At 43.0% G+C, this 18,978-nt stretch overlaps 1 protein-coding gene across 1 annotated transcript in view; it reads left to right on the top strand.

Moving 5' to 3' along the window:
• Positions 1–18,978, top strand: part of DSCAM (DS cell adhesion molecule) — a 414,232-nt gene that overhangs the window by 72,340 nt on the left and 322,914 nt on the right. The window contains exons 2-3 of the mRNA XM_040423076.1: positions 3,580–3,897; positions 6,293–6,430. Of these exons, the coding sequence (XP_040279010.1) occupies positions 3,580–3,897; positions 6,293–6,430 (456 nt within the window). The remainder of the gene's footprint in view (positions 1–3,579; positions 3,898–6,292; positions 6,431–18,978) is intronic.

Here is an 18,978-nt window from a genome sequence, read left to right on the forward strand (position 1 = left end):
GTCCCCAAAACTGAGCATGTTCTCCCCGCCTTTTGATTGACAGGTACGAAGTCGAACATCTGCTCCCAGTAACGTCACAAGGGCGGAGGCTTTGCTTCTTCTACTAGAGCACCTGGGAGTGTAGTTGCGCTTGCGCAGTCACCACTCCAGTAGCGGAAGTAGAGCCTCTGGGCTTGCAGCACTTTCTGGGAGCACCAGCGCAGGAGCAAGATTGTCAGGGCCAGCCGAGATGTCCGGCCCTGTCAATCAAGAGGTGGGGGAGCATCCTTGACTTTGGGGACACCTCTTTGCAAGTGCAGAGCGCTGCTTGATGAGATGAATCAAATCTTATGAATCGATTAGCTCAACTCTAACCTGCGCCTATTGGACATGCGTAGGTTAGACACGGCTGTGTAAGGTTTACTCTTTCAGAACTCCTATAGAGAGAACCGCGCAAGCGCTACCACCTCTCCATTCACTGCGGCCATGAGACAAGTCCCTGTGTTTGAGATTTGCGGGTCCTGCACCTATCAGACATAACCCCGCGGACTTCTCCTAAATATCCGCATGGACCTACCCCTTTAAGGCACCTTGACTACTATAATGTGAATGGCGCTTGCACAGGCAGTATCCTCATGCCTGTGAGAGGGTGGCTGTAAAACACAAACATAGTCCCAAGGAACTCCAACCCCATTAAAGGGGTTGTCCAGGATTACGGAAACATGGCTTCTTTATTTCAAAAACAGCGCCACACACTGGCTGTACGTAGTTTGCAGGTCAGTTTCAGTTTCTTTATTATTTGTGAAATCCTGAAATAAAAAATCTAAACATTTTTGGGGGATCCGGAAGCCAAAAATGACTTGGTCATAAAGAAGTTTCCCGCTATATGTAGTCATGGCACATAGAGAATCAATAGTTAATCAGTAGAGGCCTGAGCACTGCTGCCTAAAACGATGGGACGACTCTGTGTTTAGTTTACTTGGAAGAGGGCCGCGTTGCAGTTCCTGACTTGGCCTCTGGGAGTGCTGTTTCATGTGGTTTTCAGCCCCACCCCTTACCACCGAGAAAGAAATCGGACCTAGATCCTGCCTAGAAATTGTTCTTCGTCATCCTTAGATATTATTATTTTTGGGTTTGAGTAAAATGTGTAGGAAGCCCTCAACTTTTTTAGGGGAAGAAAATGAATTGCCAAATACCAAACAATAATGTAATAATAAAGTGCCACATCCTAATCTTACAATGCCCATTATGCTGCCATATAGTGCCGCATAACAAGGACATACAGTGCCCAAATATCAGTGCCGTACAGTGCATACTGAGAGTAGTGTACAGAGGGGGGTGAAAGATGGTGGGGGTCCCAGGGGCACTCGCGCTGCTATAAATCAGCCCATCTGGTATGGATCAATATCTATTGATGACCAGTCGTTATTACCTGCACTAAACGAAATTAACCGGATCAGTCATGTCCTGCTGTCAGCACATAACTAATACCAGTTAGTGCACATTATATTGGTTACTAGGTTAGGGATAGGATCAATCAATGTAACCTTATGTAAAAATATCTCTGCTACGTAATATATCAGCCAGTTAAAGGGGAAGTGCAAGATTGGAAAAACATGGCTGTTTTTTTTTCCAGAAACACTGCCACCGTGGGTGGTGTCTGGTATTGCAGCTCAGCTCTGTTGGAGAGAAGAGTGCTGAGCTGTAATACCTGACACAACCTGTGCTCTTTTGGGAATAAAGACTCCATTTTTTTTCTAATCATGGACACCCCTTTAATTAGAGGAAAGTGGTTGCTTGATTTCCCCCCATGGACTACATATTTTGTTCAATTCATGTCAGGAGAGAATGAGCAGAATACAAATGTTGTTCGGTTACTTTCACACTTGCGGCAGAGTGATCCTGGCAAGCAGTTCCGTCGCCGGAACTGCCTGCCGGATCCGTCAAAACGTATTCCAATCAGGATCCTGATCCGTCTTACAAATGCATTGAAATGCCGGATCCGTCTTTCGGGTGTCATCAGGAAAAAAGCGGATCCGGCATTTTTTTTTTTTTCACAAGGACGGATCCGGCATTGTGGTATATTGAATGCCGGATACGGCATTCCGGCAAGTGTTCCAGATTTTTGGCCGGAGATAAAACCGTAGCATGCTGCGGTTTTATCTTTTGCCTGATCAGTCAAAAAGACTGAACTGAAGACATCCTGATGCATCCTGAACGGATTGCTCTCCATTCAGACTGCCCGGGGATAAAACTGATCAGTTCTTTTCCGGATTTGAGCCCCTAGGACGGAACACGGCGCCGGAAAAGAAAAACGCTAGTGTGAAAGTACCCAAGGCTACAGTGTCATTATTTAGAGGGGGCAGGGGAGCCATATTGATTTTTCACAAAAAAAAAAAAAACTCCACATGGCCAAGCAGAGCATTTTTGCTAATTAAAGTATATTAGTAATTGGCTTCAAACCACTCTCTATACATTACGGCCTCCTGCACACGACCGTATGGCTTTTTCAGTGTTTTGCGGTCTGTTTTTCACGGATCCGTTGTTCCGTTTTTGGTTTCCATTGTGTTTCTGTTCCGTTTTTCCGTTCTGTTTTTCCGTATGGCATATACAGTATACAGTAATTACATAGATAAAATTGGGCTGGGCATAACATTTTCAATAGATGGTTCCGCAAAAAACGGACAGGAAACGGAAGACATACGGATGCATTTCCGTTCCATTTTTTTGCGGACCCATTGACTTGAATGGAGCCACGGAACGTGATTTGCGGGCAATAATAGGACATGTTCTATATTTAAACGGAACGGAAATACGGAAACTGAATGCATACGGAGTACATTCCGTTTTTTTTTGCGGAACCATTGAAATTATTGGTCCCGTATACGGAACGCAAAAAACGACCAGTAAACGGGGAAAAAAAACGGTTGTGTGCAGGAGGCCTAAGTCAAAGTAACACCAAAGTGGAGATACACTTTAAATGGTCCAATCGGGTCTGAAAATCGCAAACATGGAATTGAATAGGTGAAGAATGTCGCAGCTTAAAAAATAATCGGATAGTTCGGTCTATTTTTGATATTAAGAATTCACAGCATAAAGGGAAACCTTTTTAAAGGAGTTAAATTTCAGCCCCGGCTCCAGTTAAAGTGTACCCATCATCATCATTTAATTTTGCATATATATCGTTAGTACGTGTGAATATATGAAAATTTGTAATACTGTATATGTCAACAAGGAATAGTGAAGTCTTCCTCGCCATCCTCCTGGCTCCCAGAAACCTCCTCAGGCACCAAAGAATCCATCTAGTGTAAATACAGTAGAAGATGGAGGAGGGGGATGCAGCTGCAGTATCTCTTCATTGGTGTGTTTGAGTCTTGCGTAATTGTGACAAAGTTGAGTTAAATGTTGTCACCCATCAAATGATTTCAAAATGAGCTAAAAATGTTAAAAGAAAAACTGTATTCTTTAAACCTGTGTCATGCCCACCCCTTCAGGCCTTGCACCAGACATAACATGGTATTTCTGTTTATTGAGTTAAGGAGGAAGTAATCCTGTAATAATTATATATTTTCTTTTTTCTTTTTTCTTCTTCTCTTACAGTTTCTAGTGAAGATCTACACTCCAGCTTATATTTTATCAATGCATCTCTGCAAGAGGTAGTATTTGCTAGCACCACGGGGGCCTTGGTACCCTGCCCTGCAGAAGGAGTCCCCCGTGTAACGCTCAGATGGTACCTAGCAACGGGCGAGGAGATCTACGATGTCCCTGGGATCCGCCACGTCCACCTTAATGGCACTCTCCAAATTTTCCCCTTCCCACCTTCAAGCTTTAATAACTTAATCCACGATAATACTTATTATTGCACAGCTGAAAACCCTTCAGGGAAAATCAGGAGTCAGGATGTCCACATTAAGGCCGGTGAGTAGAAAAAATAAATAAAAATGAAACATCCAATTTTTATTTTTTACAGACATCATATGTTTGGAATTTGACTGTATAGAATTTTTTTTAAAATATGTATTTTCGGTATTTTTGATTTTAGATAGTTCCTTGGGGGCGGTCATATGGGAGACTTTCACTTCTGTCGTGTGGTATCGATTTTTATGTATGCACCAGGGATGGCCAACCTGAGGCTCTCCAGCTGTTGCAAAACTACAATTCCCAGCATGCCCACCCTGCCTACAGCTATCAGCCTACAGCAGGGCATGTTGGGAGTTGTAGTTTTACAACATCTGGAGAGCCGCAGGTTGGCCATCCCTGGTATGGACAGTGCAGCAGGGTGAGCATGTACTTTGTCAGCCGCAATGAATGTCAGTCTCGAGGAGTACAGCTTCTGCCAAGGACTGATGGGGATTTGTGTGTACAGAATTACTCTCCTGTCTTATCTACGCCTACCGCAGTACAATAGAGCTATTATTAACTTGTCCAACCTCTAATAATAATGAGATGACTCTGCTCATACTTGCCCAGTCTATACAGCAAAGCTGCAGAAAAACAGGAAGTCTCGATCTATTGTGTCAGCTCTAATGGCTACAAAAAGTTATTTTATTTCATATGCAAATCAGCAGTTAAGTGCACCGAGGATGGGCCCTAGTCACTCTGTGCACCCTTGCTCCTCCCGCTTCCTCTGCCAACCCCTCGCTCTCCTTCTTGATTGACAAGGCCAGGCAAGATAACTGTGAAGGAACTTGGCCCTGCCAATCAACAAAGAGAGTAAGGAACTGGCAAAAGAAGCAGTAGGAGCAAGTGTGCACAGAGTGGCTTTAGCCCGCCCTCGGTGCACTTTATTGCTCACCTGCATTGTGTCTGCTTTAGCAGTTAATTTACTGGTGATAGATTCCTTTTAATGGGGTTGTTCAGAATCAACCAAAAAACAGCCAGTGGGGGGAAAGCCTTAAAATAGAAAAAAGCATTAATTGGAAAATTCCCTGCCGATCTATGTTTACTGAGCTGTTGGACTGAAATCAAGCCAATACATGTAACTGCTGCAGCCAGTCAGTGGCTTCAGCAGCAGAGATTACATGTGTTGACTTGATGCTAGTCCTGCAGCACAGCAAAGAACCGGCAGGGCGAACCAGAGAAGCGGTACTGAAGTGGTAGGTGATCTAATAGGCTAAGCGTTATTTTTTTAAAATAATTTTATAGCATCACATAAATAATATTTTTTTATTATTATTATTATTATTATTATTATTATTATTATTATCATTCATTTAAGGCTGATTAAAGGGGTTTTCTGTGGATAATGAAAAAAAGTGGTAGGAAATATTAAATTACAAAAAAAGAATTATTAATTACCACTATGAATCTCCTGCCACTGCCATTCCACTGCTGCTTCACTTCCTGCCCTGGTATAAAACGCCAGAAAATCCAGGAACTGCACAGTTTGGGAGATCAGTGGAGGTGAGTAATGCTTCTTTTTATTTTTAACATTTTCTTTGTTCTTATTTATTTATTTATTTTTTATTCGCCTCAGAAAACCCCTTTTAAGGGTGGGTTCACATCTGCGTTCTGGATTCCATTATGGCTTTCCGTTATAATCATGTTATCATGGAATCCATAAGACGGAAGTCAAAACGGAAGCCTTTAGAGGCATTCCGTTTTGATCCGTCTTAATAGAAGTCTATGGGAATCATAACGGATCTGTCTGGGTCCCGTTATGCAAGACGGAAAACAAAGTCCTGTCGACAGGACTTTTTTCTCCGTTCTGCATAACGGAAACCAGACGGGTCCGTTAGGATTCCCCGTAGACTTCTATTAGGACGGAAAGCAAAACTGAATGCCTTTTAAAGGCTTCTGTTTTACATTCCGTCATAAGACAAGTCTATGGGCAGCATAACTGATCCGTCCTTCTGTCTTATGGATTCCGTTATTTTCCGTTTTATAACCATTTTCCAACGTAAAGCCGTAACGGAATCCAGAACGCAGATGTGAACCCACCCTAATTTATTCCTCTCAGCTCTGATGTTCCACAAATGTCTAAGATGGGAAAATCCACTTACGACTATTTTACAACATTCCACAGAAATACACATTTGTGAGTCCTTATTGATTGGGTACGACTGTTGCAGGTAACAGCAAGTTCAGTGTAACCTAAAGGGTTTGTCCTTATGAACAGAGAAACAAATGGCTGCAGACTACTCAAGGACTGTTAGCAGTTTGTAAGCATAGAGATGCATAGATCTGCATAGGAGCTGCATACATAAAATGTTAGTACATTTTTTATGTATTTTTGTTATTGGAAACCCTATTAATTTTAAAAGCAAAACAAAAAGAAAAACCCAATTTTCTAACTTTTTGATTTTGGGTTTAGTTTTACGGGAAGCCTATACGGTCCGAGTGGAGGACCAGAAAGCCATGAGAGGCGGTGCAGCAGTTTTCAAGTGCATTATTTCCTCCCCGGTGGAGGCCTACGTCTCGTGGGAGAAGGACACAGTCTCACTTGTCTCAGGTAGGTGATTCTTTATATCTTCTGTTAATTTTAGGGCTATTTACTGGGTTTGCCTATGAGTCTTTGGCTGTGTTTGTTGATGCGGTGGACATCAGCCATGCTGCTGGGATGTTGCTTCACTGATTAATACCTTCAGCATCCCTCTAATTAGGTTTTGTCTCTGCGGGTTACTACACTTTCCGCACATGTCTATATTGTGCTGTTTGTGCTGAGCTCGTTCATTTCTTACTATGCGAAAGAACAGACCTTGCAATACTACGATGTATTTCAGAGGCTGCGTATATTGTACCGCGGACTGCTACTGGCACTACAGGCAGCTTAAGGTGACCTTACATGTTGGTGATGCAGATGACAGCTTGGTACAGTAAGGAGGCAGGATTTTTGTGCAACCAGTTCGCTGTCCACTACTAAGGCAGATGGTTTCGCAGATGGTTCACACGGGCACTTAATACAGTATGCCAAGGAAAGTCTTTACAGTCACCATGTACAGTTTCCCAAGACTACAGTATGTATAGGACACAGTGGGTTATGTCCCCTTCTTATAACCTGCTCAATCTTCCCAGCTCGACTAAAGGGTACAAATTGTCCCTCTCAGTCTCTAAAAAAAGTGATCAGACAGTTTTTAGTATGATGGGAACTTGAAGCTTATTAGGTCTCACCAGATGCATGGAAGTCTGTAGCCAGGGAGCAGGCACTTACCTTCTCTGACAGAATGCTTTGCACTCCTCTGTGTAGAACCGCTACACTCTCCCTGAAGGGCTGGCACATTTGCTGGCACTCGGCTGCTTTTTGTAATCGACAGAGTAAAAGGATTCCCTGTACAGTTCTGCTCCGTCCTTGCTGATTGCACACTCACTGTCTACCTCAGACGGACCTCACTTCCTGCAGAGGAAGGGGTGCCTAGCAATATTAACTAGGGATCCCCTGTTCTCTCTGTGCACAGCCAATGAGCTGTGCATAAAATACAATCACATTGATGGTTGCAGGGGCATACTAAGGGATAGGCTGCATTATCAGTCCTAGTAACATAGGGATATGCTGCGCTCTCAGTGATCTCTCCAAGTTCTAGTAGTGCAGGGACAGGCGTTACTGTCAGTGATGTCATCAGATCCTACTAGTAGAGGTATAGACTGCTTTATCAGTCATCAGATCCTAGTACAGCAGGGGTAGGATGGATTCTTAGTGATGTCATCAGGACCTAGTAGTGCAAGGGATAGGCTGTTTTCTCTGTTATGTCATCAGGTCCTAGTAGAGTAAGGAAAGGATAGATTCCCTATGATGTCATTAGGCCCTAGTAGTGTAGGGATAAGCTGTGTTATCAGTGATGTCATCAGTTTTTGTGTTGCAGGGATAGGCTGGTTTCTCAATTATGTCATCAGGTCCTAGTAGAGAAGGGATATGATGGGTTCTTAGTGATGTCATCAGGCCCTAGTAGTGCAGGGATATACTGTATTATCAGTGATATCATCAGGCCCTAGTAGAGCAGGAATAGGCTGTATTCTCAGTGATGTCATCAGGTCCTATTAGTGGGAGGATAGGCTGCATTCTCAGTGATGTCATCAGGTCCTATTAGTGGGAGGATAGGCTGCATTCTCAGTGATGTCATCAGGTCCTGTTAATGGGAGGATAGGCTGCATTCTCAGTAATGTCATCGGGTCCTATAGGTGGGAGGATAGGCTGCATTTTTAGTGATGTCATCAGGTCCTATTAGTTGGAGGATAGGCTGCATTCTCAGTGATGTCATCAGGTCCTATTTGTGGGAGGTGTGGCAGGCGCAGCACTACGAAGTGCCTTTTGCGCTGTGGCATTAGAAGAATTTTGATATCTCTGACTTTTAGTCTAACCAGACTGTCTATTAGGCCGAATGCACACTGTCTCCATAGACTGGCGCTAGAGGAATTACAGAGTAAGGCCAAATGCACACGGCCATGTTCCGCGGCCGAGAGCGGTCCGTAGTATGCCGGGCTGGATTCCTGTTCAGAGCAGGAGCGCACGGCGTCATTGGTTGCTATGCCGCCGTGCGCTTAATGCCGCCGCTGCACTACAGTAATACACTATACGAGTGTATTACTGTAGTACAGCGGCGGCATGAAGTGCACGGCGTCATAGCAAGCAATGACGCCGTGCGCTCCTGCTCAGAACAGGAATCCAGCCCGGCATACTACGGACCGCGCTTGGCCGCGGAACACGCCCGTGTGCATTTGGCCTTACTCTGTAATTCCTCTAGCGCCATTCTGAGGAGACAGTAGGTTTAAAGAGCACACCAAATGCTTGAAATAACTTCTTTATTAACTTCAACTTTTCTTCAGATACAGTACAGACCAAAAGTTTGGACACACCTTCTCATTCAAAGAGTTTTCTTTATTTTCATGACTATGAAAATTGTAGATTCACACTGAAGGCATCAAAACTATGAATTAACACATGTGGAATTATATACATAACAAACAAGTGTGAAACAACGGAAAATATGTCATATTCTAGGTTCTTCAAAGTAGCCACCTTTTGCTTTGATTACTGCTTTGCACACTCTTGGCATTCTCTTGATGAGCTTCCTTCAAGAGGAAGGTCAGTCAGTCAGCCAAAAGGTGGCTACTTTGAAGAACCTAGAATATGACATATTTTCCGTTGTTTCACACTTGTTTGTTATGTATATAATTCCACATGTGTTAATTCATAGTTTTGATGCCTTCATAGTCATGAAAATAAAGAAAACTCTTTGAATGAGAAGGTGTGTCCAAACTTTTGGTCTGTACTGTATAACACTGCCGCCTCGGCAGCAGATAGTCCATGTACAAAACACGTGTTGAAAAGATATCACAAAATGGCGGTATGCATAAGATGGTGGTTCAACTGTTCAATCTTGTCATTCAACATAAAATGGTAGATATATTTCTCTCTTCAGTATCTGTACTCTCACTTTAAGTTATTTAAGCACTTTATGATCTCTCTGAGAGGTACAGTGCAGCCCATAATTATTCATACCCCTGGCAAATTTTAACTTAAAGTTACTTTTATTCAACCAGCAAGTAATCTTTTGACGGGAAATGACATGGGTGTCTCCCAAAAGATAATAAGACGATGTACAAGAGGCATTATTGTGGGAAAAAAAAACATTTCTCAGCTTTTATTTACATTTGAGCAAAAAGTGTCCAAAATTATTCACACCCTTCTCAATAATAAATAGAAAAGCCTTTATTGGCTATTACAGCAATCAGACGCTTCCTATAATCGCAGACCAGCTTTTTGCATGTCTCCACAGGTGTTTTTGCCCATTAATCTTTAGCAATGAGCTCCAAATTTTTCAGGTTGAAGGGTCTTCTTGTCATCACCCTGATCTTTAGCTCCCTCCACAGATTCTCAATTGGATTCAAGTCTGGACTCTGGCTGGGCCACTCCAAAACATTAATGCTGTTGTCTGCTAACCATTTCTTCACCACTTTTGCTGTGTGTTTTGGGTCATTGTCATCCTGAAATGTCCACTTGTGCCCAAGGCCACGTTAAATACAAGTACTGTATATTCTTATGCGATACTCTCCCTCTCCCTCTCTGTACTCACAACCTCAGTAGCAGGCCGGGCGGCAGCAGGCAGTGTAATAGGAGCCGACAGTGGAAGCAGCCCCGCCCCTCCCTGCCGTCCAACCAATCAGAGGCAGCCAGCAGTCCAGCACTGACTCACAGCACAGGGGGAGGAGTCGCAGGGACTAAGAGAATCGTCTGAGTTTATTACCTTAGTTAAAAGAATCTAATGAGTCACAGACTGTGTCACCGAGTCCCTGCCAGGCTTCCTGCTCTGCGGCTCCCTGTCTCCTGACAAGTCCGTCCGGGGGGGGGGGGGGGGGTATAGTATTGCATGTAGCAGAGCTGTGTATATCCCAAACTCTATATTTTCAGTGTAAAAGTTGGGGGTCGTCTTATACGCCGGCATATACGGTAACTTTAAGTCAAAATTTGCCAGGGGTATGAATAATTATGGGCAGCACTGTATATCTGAGGTCTAACTAATAGTTCAATTGCAGTATGCAGTTAGCAGTGACTATTTGCAGATTGGTTGAGTATGATCTGGTATGGTTGTAATTGGTGGAACTGTAAGTAAACACATATATATCTAGTTCAGTATACAGTTCTAAACACAATACTAACAATATGAACATTATATAACTGTTTTAAATACCTAGATTGGCCTCTTGTTCCCATAAAACTCAGCTCTCAGTGGAGTGAATGTCTCTTCAGCTCCTGTCTCTGGTGAATAATGATTCTCGCAGCAGGAGCTGGGGGAATTCCCAGACAGGCTGGCTGTGATTGTTGAAAACTCTTGCTGTGTGAGAAGCTGGCTGTGATTGGTCTAGACTTCTGCCCAGCAACAACAGATTAACACTATGCTTTCTGTTGTTTCTGCTGTGTCACTGAGCTTACCTTACATTACAAAATGAATCTTAAAGGTATATTATCTTTTTCTGCTTCTGTGAACACAAAATATAATATTATGACATCCAAAACATGATGTCACAGTAAATAACTCTGCTTTTGTCTCTAACACATAAACATAGGAACTGTATTAAGGCTATTGGCAGGTCTAGCTGTATACACATATAAGCGATACTAGCAACCTAGGACAGGTCATAGTTGGTCAGCTTCAGGAGAATAGGCTGCATTCTCAGTTATGTCATCAGGTCCGATTAGTGGGAGGATATGCTGTATTCTCAGTGATGTCACTAGGTTCTATTCTAAGTGATATAATTGTGTCTTAGTAGCTGTATTCTCTATGATGTCATCATACAGTATATTATAGAGTCCTAATAATACAGGAAAAGCTTACATTCTCATTGATGTCATAGATGCCTTGTATTGCAGGGGTAGTCTGGATTTTCCGTGATGTCACAGGATCCCAATGCTTTATTTGGGTGCATTCTCATTTGTATCAGTTTTGTTACTGATATAATGTTGCGGTTTTATTTGTGTCATTGATGCAGATATCGATTGTATCTTCCAAGAAAATTAATAGCATTGCTGACAACCCTTGAGGTAGTATCACATATCCGCAGCACAACAAGCCACAATGCAGAGGTCTGATTTATTGGTCGGAAAAGTGGATTTAGTGAGACGCTGGTGGGTACTGATAATGTCTGGTTGCTAAGCAACAGGGTGACTTTAACTATAGTCCTTTTATATCAGGTTATTTCTGCAGATAAAACACAAAATACATGGAAAAAAAATGTAGGGAATACAAGTCCCGGAGACAATACCTCAATGATGATGATAAGATGCAGATTAGTTTTAAATATATATATATATATATATATATATATATATATATATATATATATATATATATATGGTCTTTATAGCGGGAGGTTGAGTTGTATTGATGGGTAAATGGGGCCCACATGAGATCACACCCAAAATTTGGTAATGCCCCATGATGCTTTGCTCTGGCATAAAGCGAGAGCAGCCTCCCGACAGGGGAAGGGAGCATGGTGGTGAAGTGCAAGATGGGAGTGGTAGTAGTTGCAGATGATGGGGCTGCTCACGGTGGTGGTGGTCCCGCTCTAGGGCTCCCCTAGGGCCGTGCACAGTGAAGAGGGGGAAGCACCTGGATCCCACAGGGCACACCTTGGTGAAGGCCTCCTGCTGGTAGTCAGACCCCCCCGCCGATCTGATATTGATGAACTTTCCTGAGGAAAGGTCCTCAATCTCGGAAACTGGACAACCCCTTTAACCCCCTCAGGACCCTGCGATTTTCCATTTTTTGGTTTTCGTTTTTCACTCCCTGTCTTTCTGGAGCCAAAACGTTTTAATTTTTACATTCACATGGCCGTATGAGGACTTGTTTTTTTTTTTTGCACGATGTAGTGGGAAGCTGGCAAAAAATTCCAAATGGTGGAATTGGAAAAAAATGCAATTCTGCCACAATTTTATGGGATTGTCTTTTATACCGTTCCCCATGTGGCAAAAACCGACCTTTTACCTTTATTCTGCAGGCCTGTGTAATTACAATAACATTTTGGGGTGTGTATAACTTTTTAATCACTTTTTACTCAGTTCTTTTATGGATGTGAGGTGCCGAAAAAACATTGAATCGACCTTTTAGATATGTTTTCGGAGTTCACTGTATGGGATAAATATTTATAGTTTAATAGTATGGGCATTTTAGGATGCAGGGAGGCCAATGATTTTTTATTTTTATTCTGGAAAATGATCTGAATATTATTATTATTTTTTTTTTCCATTATAGTTAAAAACATTTTTTTTTAAACTTTTTTAAGATCTTTTTAAAGTCCCCCTAGGGGACCTGAACATGAAGTCACTGCTAAGAGCATTCAGAAGGACCGAGGCTGTCACAGCTACCAAATGGCTCTATGGATCTCGGCATGGGGGACCATTTTGGCTCTGGGAGCACAGTGCGCCCGGGAAAAGGCACTTCTAATGCATTGGTCACAATTGACTGTGTCATCTGAGGGGTTAAAGGTCCGTGATCAGCATTATCACCAATCATGGAATTGCCTACGGGTGTCTGACTTCTGCCGAACATATACAGTGGAAGTCTGGAAGGGGATAAACCCAGCCCCAGCTGTTGAGTCCAGTAGCCAAAACAGCTTGAAATAAAATATAAAAAGTCAGTCCTGTGTCCCAACACGGACAATTACTTGCGCTGCTGGTCCCGGAGTAGTGTGGTAGGTAGTTCACACTGAAAGTTCAGGTAATGGAAGTTTTGGAACCACGCTGCTTGAGACTATGTTCCCCGGTCAACAGTGAACAACGCAGGGCACCGGCCTCTCTCCTCTTCACCTAAAGGATCCGATCTTCCACAGACCGCCTCCTCTACAGGGTTAAGAAGATTGGCAGAATAGTGAAGCACCCTTTTGCAAGTTAGTTTAAAAGGTTTTATTCTACTCACAAGAGTTGGTAGACAAAAGTCATATAACACAATAAAACCGTCACGTTCCTGCCCGACCCGGGTTTCGCTCTCTGGCTTCCTCAGGGGCGACAACTGCGCATGTCCGCAGTGGGGCCCTTTAAATAGCCCAGCTTCTCAAATTACAAGAGCCGATGTTTATCCAGATCATATTCCAAAATTACTTATATCGGCAACAGTTTCAAATCATACATAATAAAAAATACAAACAATAATCTTCTTATACATTCAAAGAAAATTTCTCTTGCTATTATAGACACTTATTTACGTATTTACCCTTACGGGTTACCGCAGTTCTATTTCATAGATATACTCCATAAACCATACTAATAAACGTTTCTATCCCGCATCATGTCACCTAAAATCATTACTCTCCCTTTGTTTCATCCAGCCTATATCCCAAATCCCTCAAACTTTACCTGTATTGTTCATAGTGCCGGCACTTAAACTCTGCCCACTCCTGGTCACGTCATTCAGGTGCTCTCGATCTCCCCTCCTCCCCATGACGTCCACATCACAAGGCACAACCGCCCAATTGAACGGTCAATCCCTCATGACGTGGCTCAAAGGTCCTCAAGAAGCAAGGTAAAGAGACCCTAAATAGCGTCACCCATAGGGATGCTTTACAATATGCATGGTTTTAGATCAAATTCTATGTTCAACCCACCTGGTTGTAGGGTCCCTAACTGGTAGATCCACTCTACCTCTTTTCTATTAATTTGTGCCAGCGAGTCCCCTCCTCGCCAGTGTGGCTTGACAATTTCTACTCCAGCAAACTTCAAGGATTTTTCCCATGCGTGAGCTTGAAGTGAGCCGATACACTATGGGTCATCAGACCTTTCTTGATGTTCCGTAGTGTATCGGCTCACTTCAAGCTCACGCATGGGAAAAATCCTTGAAGTTTGCTGGAGTAGAAATTGTCAAGCCACACTGGCGAGGAGGGGACTCGCTGGCACAAATTAATAGAAAAGAGGTAGAGTGGATCTACCAGTTAGGGACCCTACAACCAGGTGGGTTGTCGCCCCTGAGGAAGCCAGAGAGCGAAACCCGGGTCGGGCAGGAACGTGACGGTTTTATTGTGTTATATGCCTTTTGTCTACCAACTCTTGTGAGTAGAATAAAACCTTTTTAAACTAACTTGCAAAAGGGTGCTTTACTATTCTGCCAATCTTCTTAACCCTGTAGAGGAGGCGGTCTGTGGAAGATCAGATCCTTTAGGTGAAGAGGAGAGAGGCCGGTGCCCTGCGTTATTCACTGTTGACCGGGGAACATAGTCTCAAGCAGCGCGGTTCCAAAACTTCCATTACCAGTAGCCAAAACAGGAGCGTCACCTCCACAGTCTTATCCCTCACACCCTCCAGTTTGTCTGCTTAACTTTCTATAAGTTATTCCTTTGCTGCACTCAGTCCAGTGGGGGTTCTGGAGTCTCTCTCTCTCTCTCTCTCTCTCTCTCTCTCTCTCTCTCTCTCTCTCTCTCGTGCACTGGAGGCGGAGCTTCACTGTGAGGTGCTCTCTGCATGGAGCTTTTTCAATGCCCCTCCTCTCTGCTCTAAGCGACAGCTGTAGTGATCTCCTGGTTGGATGCTTCAGCTGTCACTGAAGCAGAGAGGAGGAGCTATGAAGCAGCTATATACAAAGAGCAAAGGGGACTTCAAAGTGGAGCCCCGCCTCTATGGCTCTTAAGGAGAAGAATTCGGCAGAATAAAAGTTCATATTCACACTGCTTCTGATTAAAAAGAAAAAAAAAGCTACACAAAAGGAATCTTTGTACTTCTCTACCCAGACCCTAGCTGGTGCTGTCATCAGTTTAGCATTGTGAAAACTGCTGACAGACTCCCTTACTCACCGTACTGTCAGATATTGATATGAAAATGTGTTATTTAGCCTTTTCAGGCCCAAGTTGACCAAAATAATGTAAATATTTAAAAATAATTTTAATTTTTTGTGATCAATTCCATAGTCTGACTGCAGAAAATCCCTTCTTCCTAGAATAGACTGTAAAGCAACAGAGATGCTGGAGATGGCCAGGCCAGTAGTGCGGAATAACCTGTGTATAATTAAGTGGGTTACATTATTTATGTCTTCTGCTACTTCAGACGCGCCGATCATTGATGTGTGTGTCCTCGCTAGGCTGGCTTTTAAAAATAACCACGGCTGGTACAATGCCATGATTATAACAAGATAGAATAATAATAGTATAAATAATATATATTAACTAACTAATACAAATAATGAATATAATGAAATGTACTATTACAAGTAATATATAACAAAATATGATAAGGTAAATAATATATAATAAAACCTTCTAATATAAATATATACTGTAACAAAATATAATGGTTTGAATAATATAAATGATTTACTATATACTGTAATAATGCAAATTATACAGTATATAATAAATTCTGATCAATATAATAAAATATAATAATAAAAATATATCTGATATATATATGATAAGAGTGCCACTGTTTTTGGAAATCAAACAGATGTTTTTTTCCCAAATAACTCCTTTAACTACTTTCATACCTGTGGCACGTAGATCTGGCCGTCTGATCCAGCATAGCCTGCCGTGAATCGGCCGGACACAATCCGCATCATGCAGCTGTTTGTGTCTGGCTGATTCCCGGCATTTTCGCCGGAATGCGGCCAGATCTCCGCCGGACCCCATTATACGTAATGGGGCCAGTGGGCATTCCATTTGTATTTGGCAGTGCTGGATCTGTAGAATTCCGGCAGGCTGTTCTCTGCCACAACAGCCTGCTGGAATATGTGCCACAGGTGTGAAAGTAGCCTAAATCTGTATTTCTTAGGCTACTTTCACACTAGCATTTTTGCTGGATCCGGCAAGGTTCAGCAAAAACACTTCCGTTACTGATAATACAACCGTCTGCATCCGCTATAAACAGATCCGGTTGTATTATCTGTAACACTGCCAAGACTGATCCGTCATGAACTCCATTGAAATGGGGGACAGATGCGTTTTCTATTGTGTCAGAGAAAACTGATCCGTCCCCATTGACTTACATTGTGGGTCGTGACAGATCCGTCTTGCTCCGCATCCCAGGACAGGAAGCAAACCGCAGCATGCTGCGGTTTCCTCTCCGGTGTGAGAATGGAACGCCATTCGCCATTTTGGAGCGCTCCGTTCTGTTCAGTTCAGTTTTGTCCCCATTGACAATGAATGGGGACAAAACGGAAGCGTTTGTTTTAATGTATTGAGACCCTATGACGGATCTCAATACCGGAAAATAGAAATGCTAGTGTGAAAGTAGCCTTAGCTTTATTTTTTATTTGTTTTATACATTTATAGAATAGGAAATCCATATTATACATTACCTGGAGACAGGCAGCCATATTATACATTTCCTGGAGACAGGCAGCCGTGTTGTACATCACCTACAGGCAGGCAGCCGTGTTATTCATGACCTACAGACAGGCAGCCATGTTATATATCACCTACAGACAGGCAGCCATGTTATACATCACCTACAGACAGGCAGCCATGTTATACATCACCTACAGACAGCCATGTTTTACATCACCTACAGACAGACAGCCATGTTATGCATCACCTACAGACAGACAGCCATGTTATGCATCACCTACAGACAGGCAGCCATGTTATGCATCACCTACAGACAGGCAGCCATGTTATACATCACCTACAGACAGGCAGCCATGTTATACATCACCTACAGACAGGCAGCCATGTTATACATCACCTACAGACAGGCAGCCATGTTATACATCACCTACAGACAGGCAGCCATGTTATACATCACCTACAGACAGGCAGCCATGTTATACATCACCTACAGACAGGCAGCCATGTTATACATCACCTACAGACAGGCAGCCATGTTATACATCACCTACAGACAGGCAGCCATGTTATACATCACCTACAGACAGGCAGCCATGTTATACATCACCTACAGACAGGCAGCCATGTTATACATCACCTACAGACAGGCAGCCGTGTTATGCATCACCTACAGACAGGCAGCCGTGTTATGCATCACCTACAGACAGGCAGCCGTGTTATACAAGTAAACACACTCCTAGTGAAGAAGTTGTTGGTACAACCATAAGGATAAAATTATTTCAACGTAATTCTTATTCATTATAGATTACACTCTTCCCAGCAGTCTCATTTTGATGACACTGAGTTGTCGAGGGTTAAGCTGATTTGCATAAATGGAGACCTTCCCATGCACAAAGAGGCTGGGCTTAAAAACCTTTCCCGATTAGGAAATATCTATTTTCTTGTGTGTTTTCATACATAGGATTTTCAGTTGGTGACTGTTTTTGTACTATTTTTTTATGACGGCTGTGCATGTAGAGGCTGTGCAGTTTATATTGCTCCCCAAAGACAGAGACCAGAGCGATAAAGCAGCGTGAGCGTCACCCGACGAATCCTGCGGCAGCGCAAGCACTGCTGCGTCTCGTAAGCTTCGTTGCAGGTGGAGGCGGCACCGGGCAGTGCGAGCTGTCGGCGTAAGCAGGTCAGCAAGACGGAGCAAGGAGAAAAATCAATAAATCTTTGAATTAATCATGCAGCTGCCAAGCAGAATTACAGGGGCTTGAATTGAGACTACTCGGTGCGTCTCCATAGCAACCACTTCACTTCTTTCTGGAGAGGTGCGGCCTTTTTTCGGCCATAACATTTTACACACAAGCGATATCTGGAATTGTAGCCATCGGTTATCCTTCCTATGTGGCAGGGGGGCTAAGATGGAGTCGGTCAACTGCAAAATCAATATCAAAGTAAGCATACCGCAATGTAGGGGAGGTGCCCCAAAACATATCCATACCTTTCTTGTGAAAATCCGGCCATCTGATCCTGAGAAATTCCTCTTTTTTTACTTTTATGCAGATAAGGTTTTTGGTGCAATGTGGGCGGGGTCACTCTGTTCGGTGCACCTGGCTTCCCCTCTGTCATCACTACTGGCTCTGAAATCTCAGGGAATGTCAATCAAATGAGGGGGTGGCAGTGGGCGACATTACATGGATGTTGGTCCAAATGGAGCTGCCCCGCCCATAGTGCACTTAAACCCTTCCCCACCAGTGCCGTAAATGTACAGCGCTTGGTAGGACTTTAAAAATAGGGCCAGCTCGCGAGCGCGGCAGAAACCCGTGACTAATGAACTACTTTTAACCCCTCAAATGCCATGGTCAAACACGTGCACTTATGGGCATCTACAAAATCCAGAGGCTGAGTGTGTGTGCAGCAGCCACTGTATTCCTGAGTGATACGAGGCTAAGGCACATTAGTTCCTATGGAGCCTCTGCCTGTGTAATCCCACATTGGAGTCTATGAGAATAGCAATCTGATGGTTGCTTGTTATAGTTACCTGTAGTTGTAAAAAAATATATATATATATGTGTGTGTGTGTGTGTGTTTTTAAAAATATGAAAACATTTAAAAATATAAAAATTCTAATCCCACCCCTTTCCCTAAAATAAAAATACAAAAACAATTAAAAAAATAAACATCATGTACATTGTCGTGTGCGAAAATGCCCGTACTATTAAAATATTAAAATATGACGAAATGGCAAAAAAAGTCAAAATGGCTGATTTGCTGTTTTTTGGTCACTTCACCTCACACTAAAAATTAAAACTG

This window comes from Bufo bufo, chromosome 3, assembly GCF_905171765.1.
Source record: "Bufo bufo chromosome 3, aBufBuf1.1, whole genome shotgun sequence".
NCBI classification, from domain to species: Eukaryota; Metazoa; Chordata; class Amphibia; order Anura; family Bufonidae; genus Bufo; species Bufo bufo.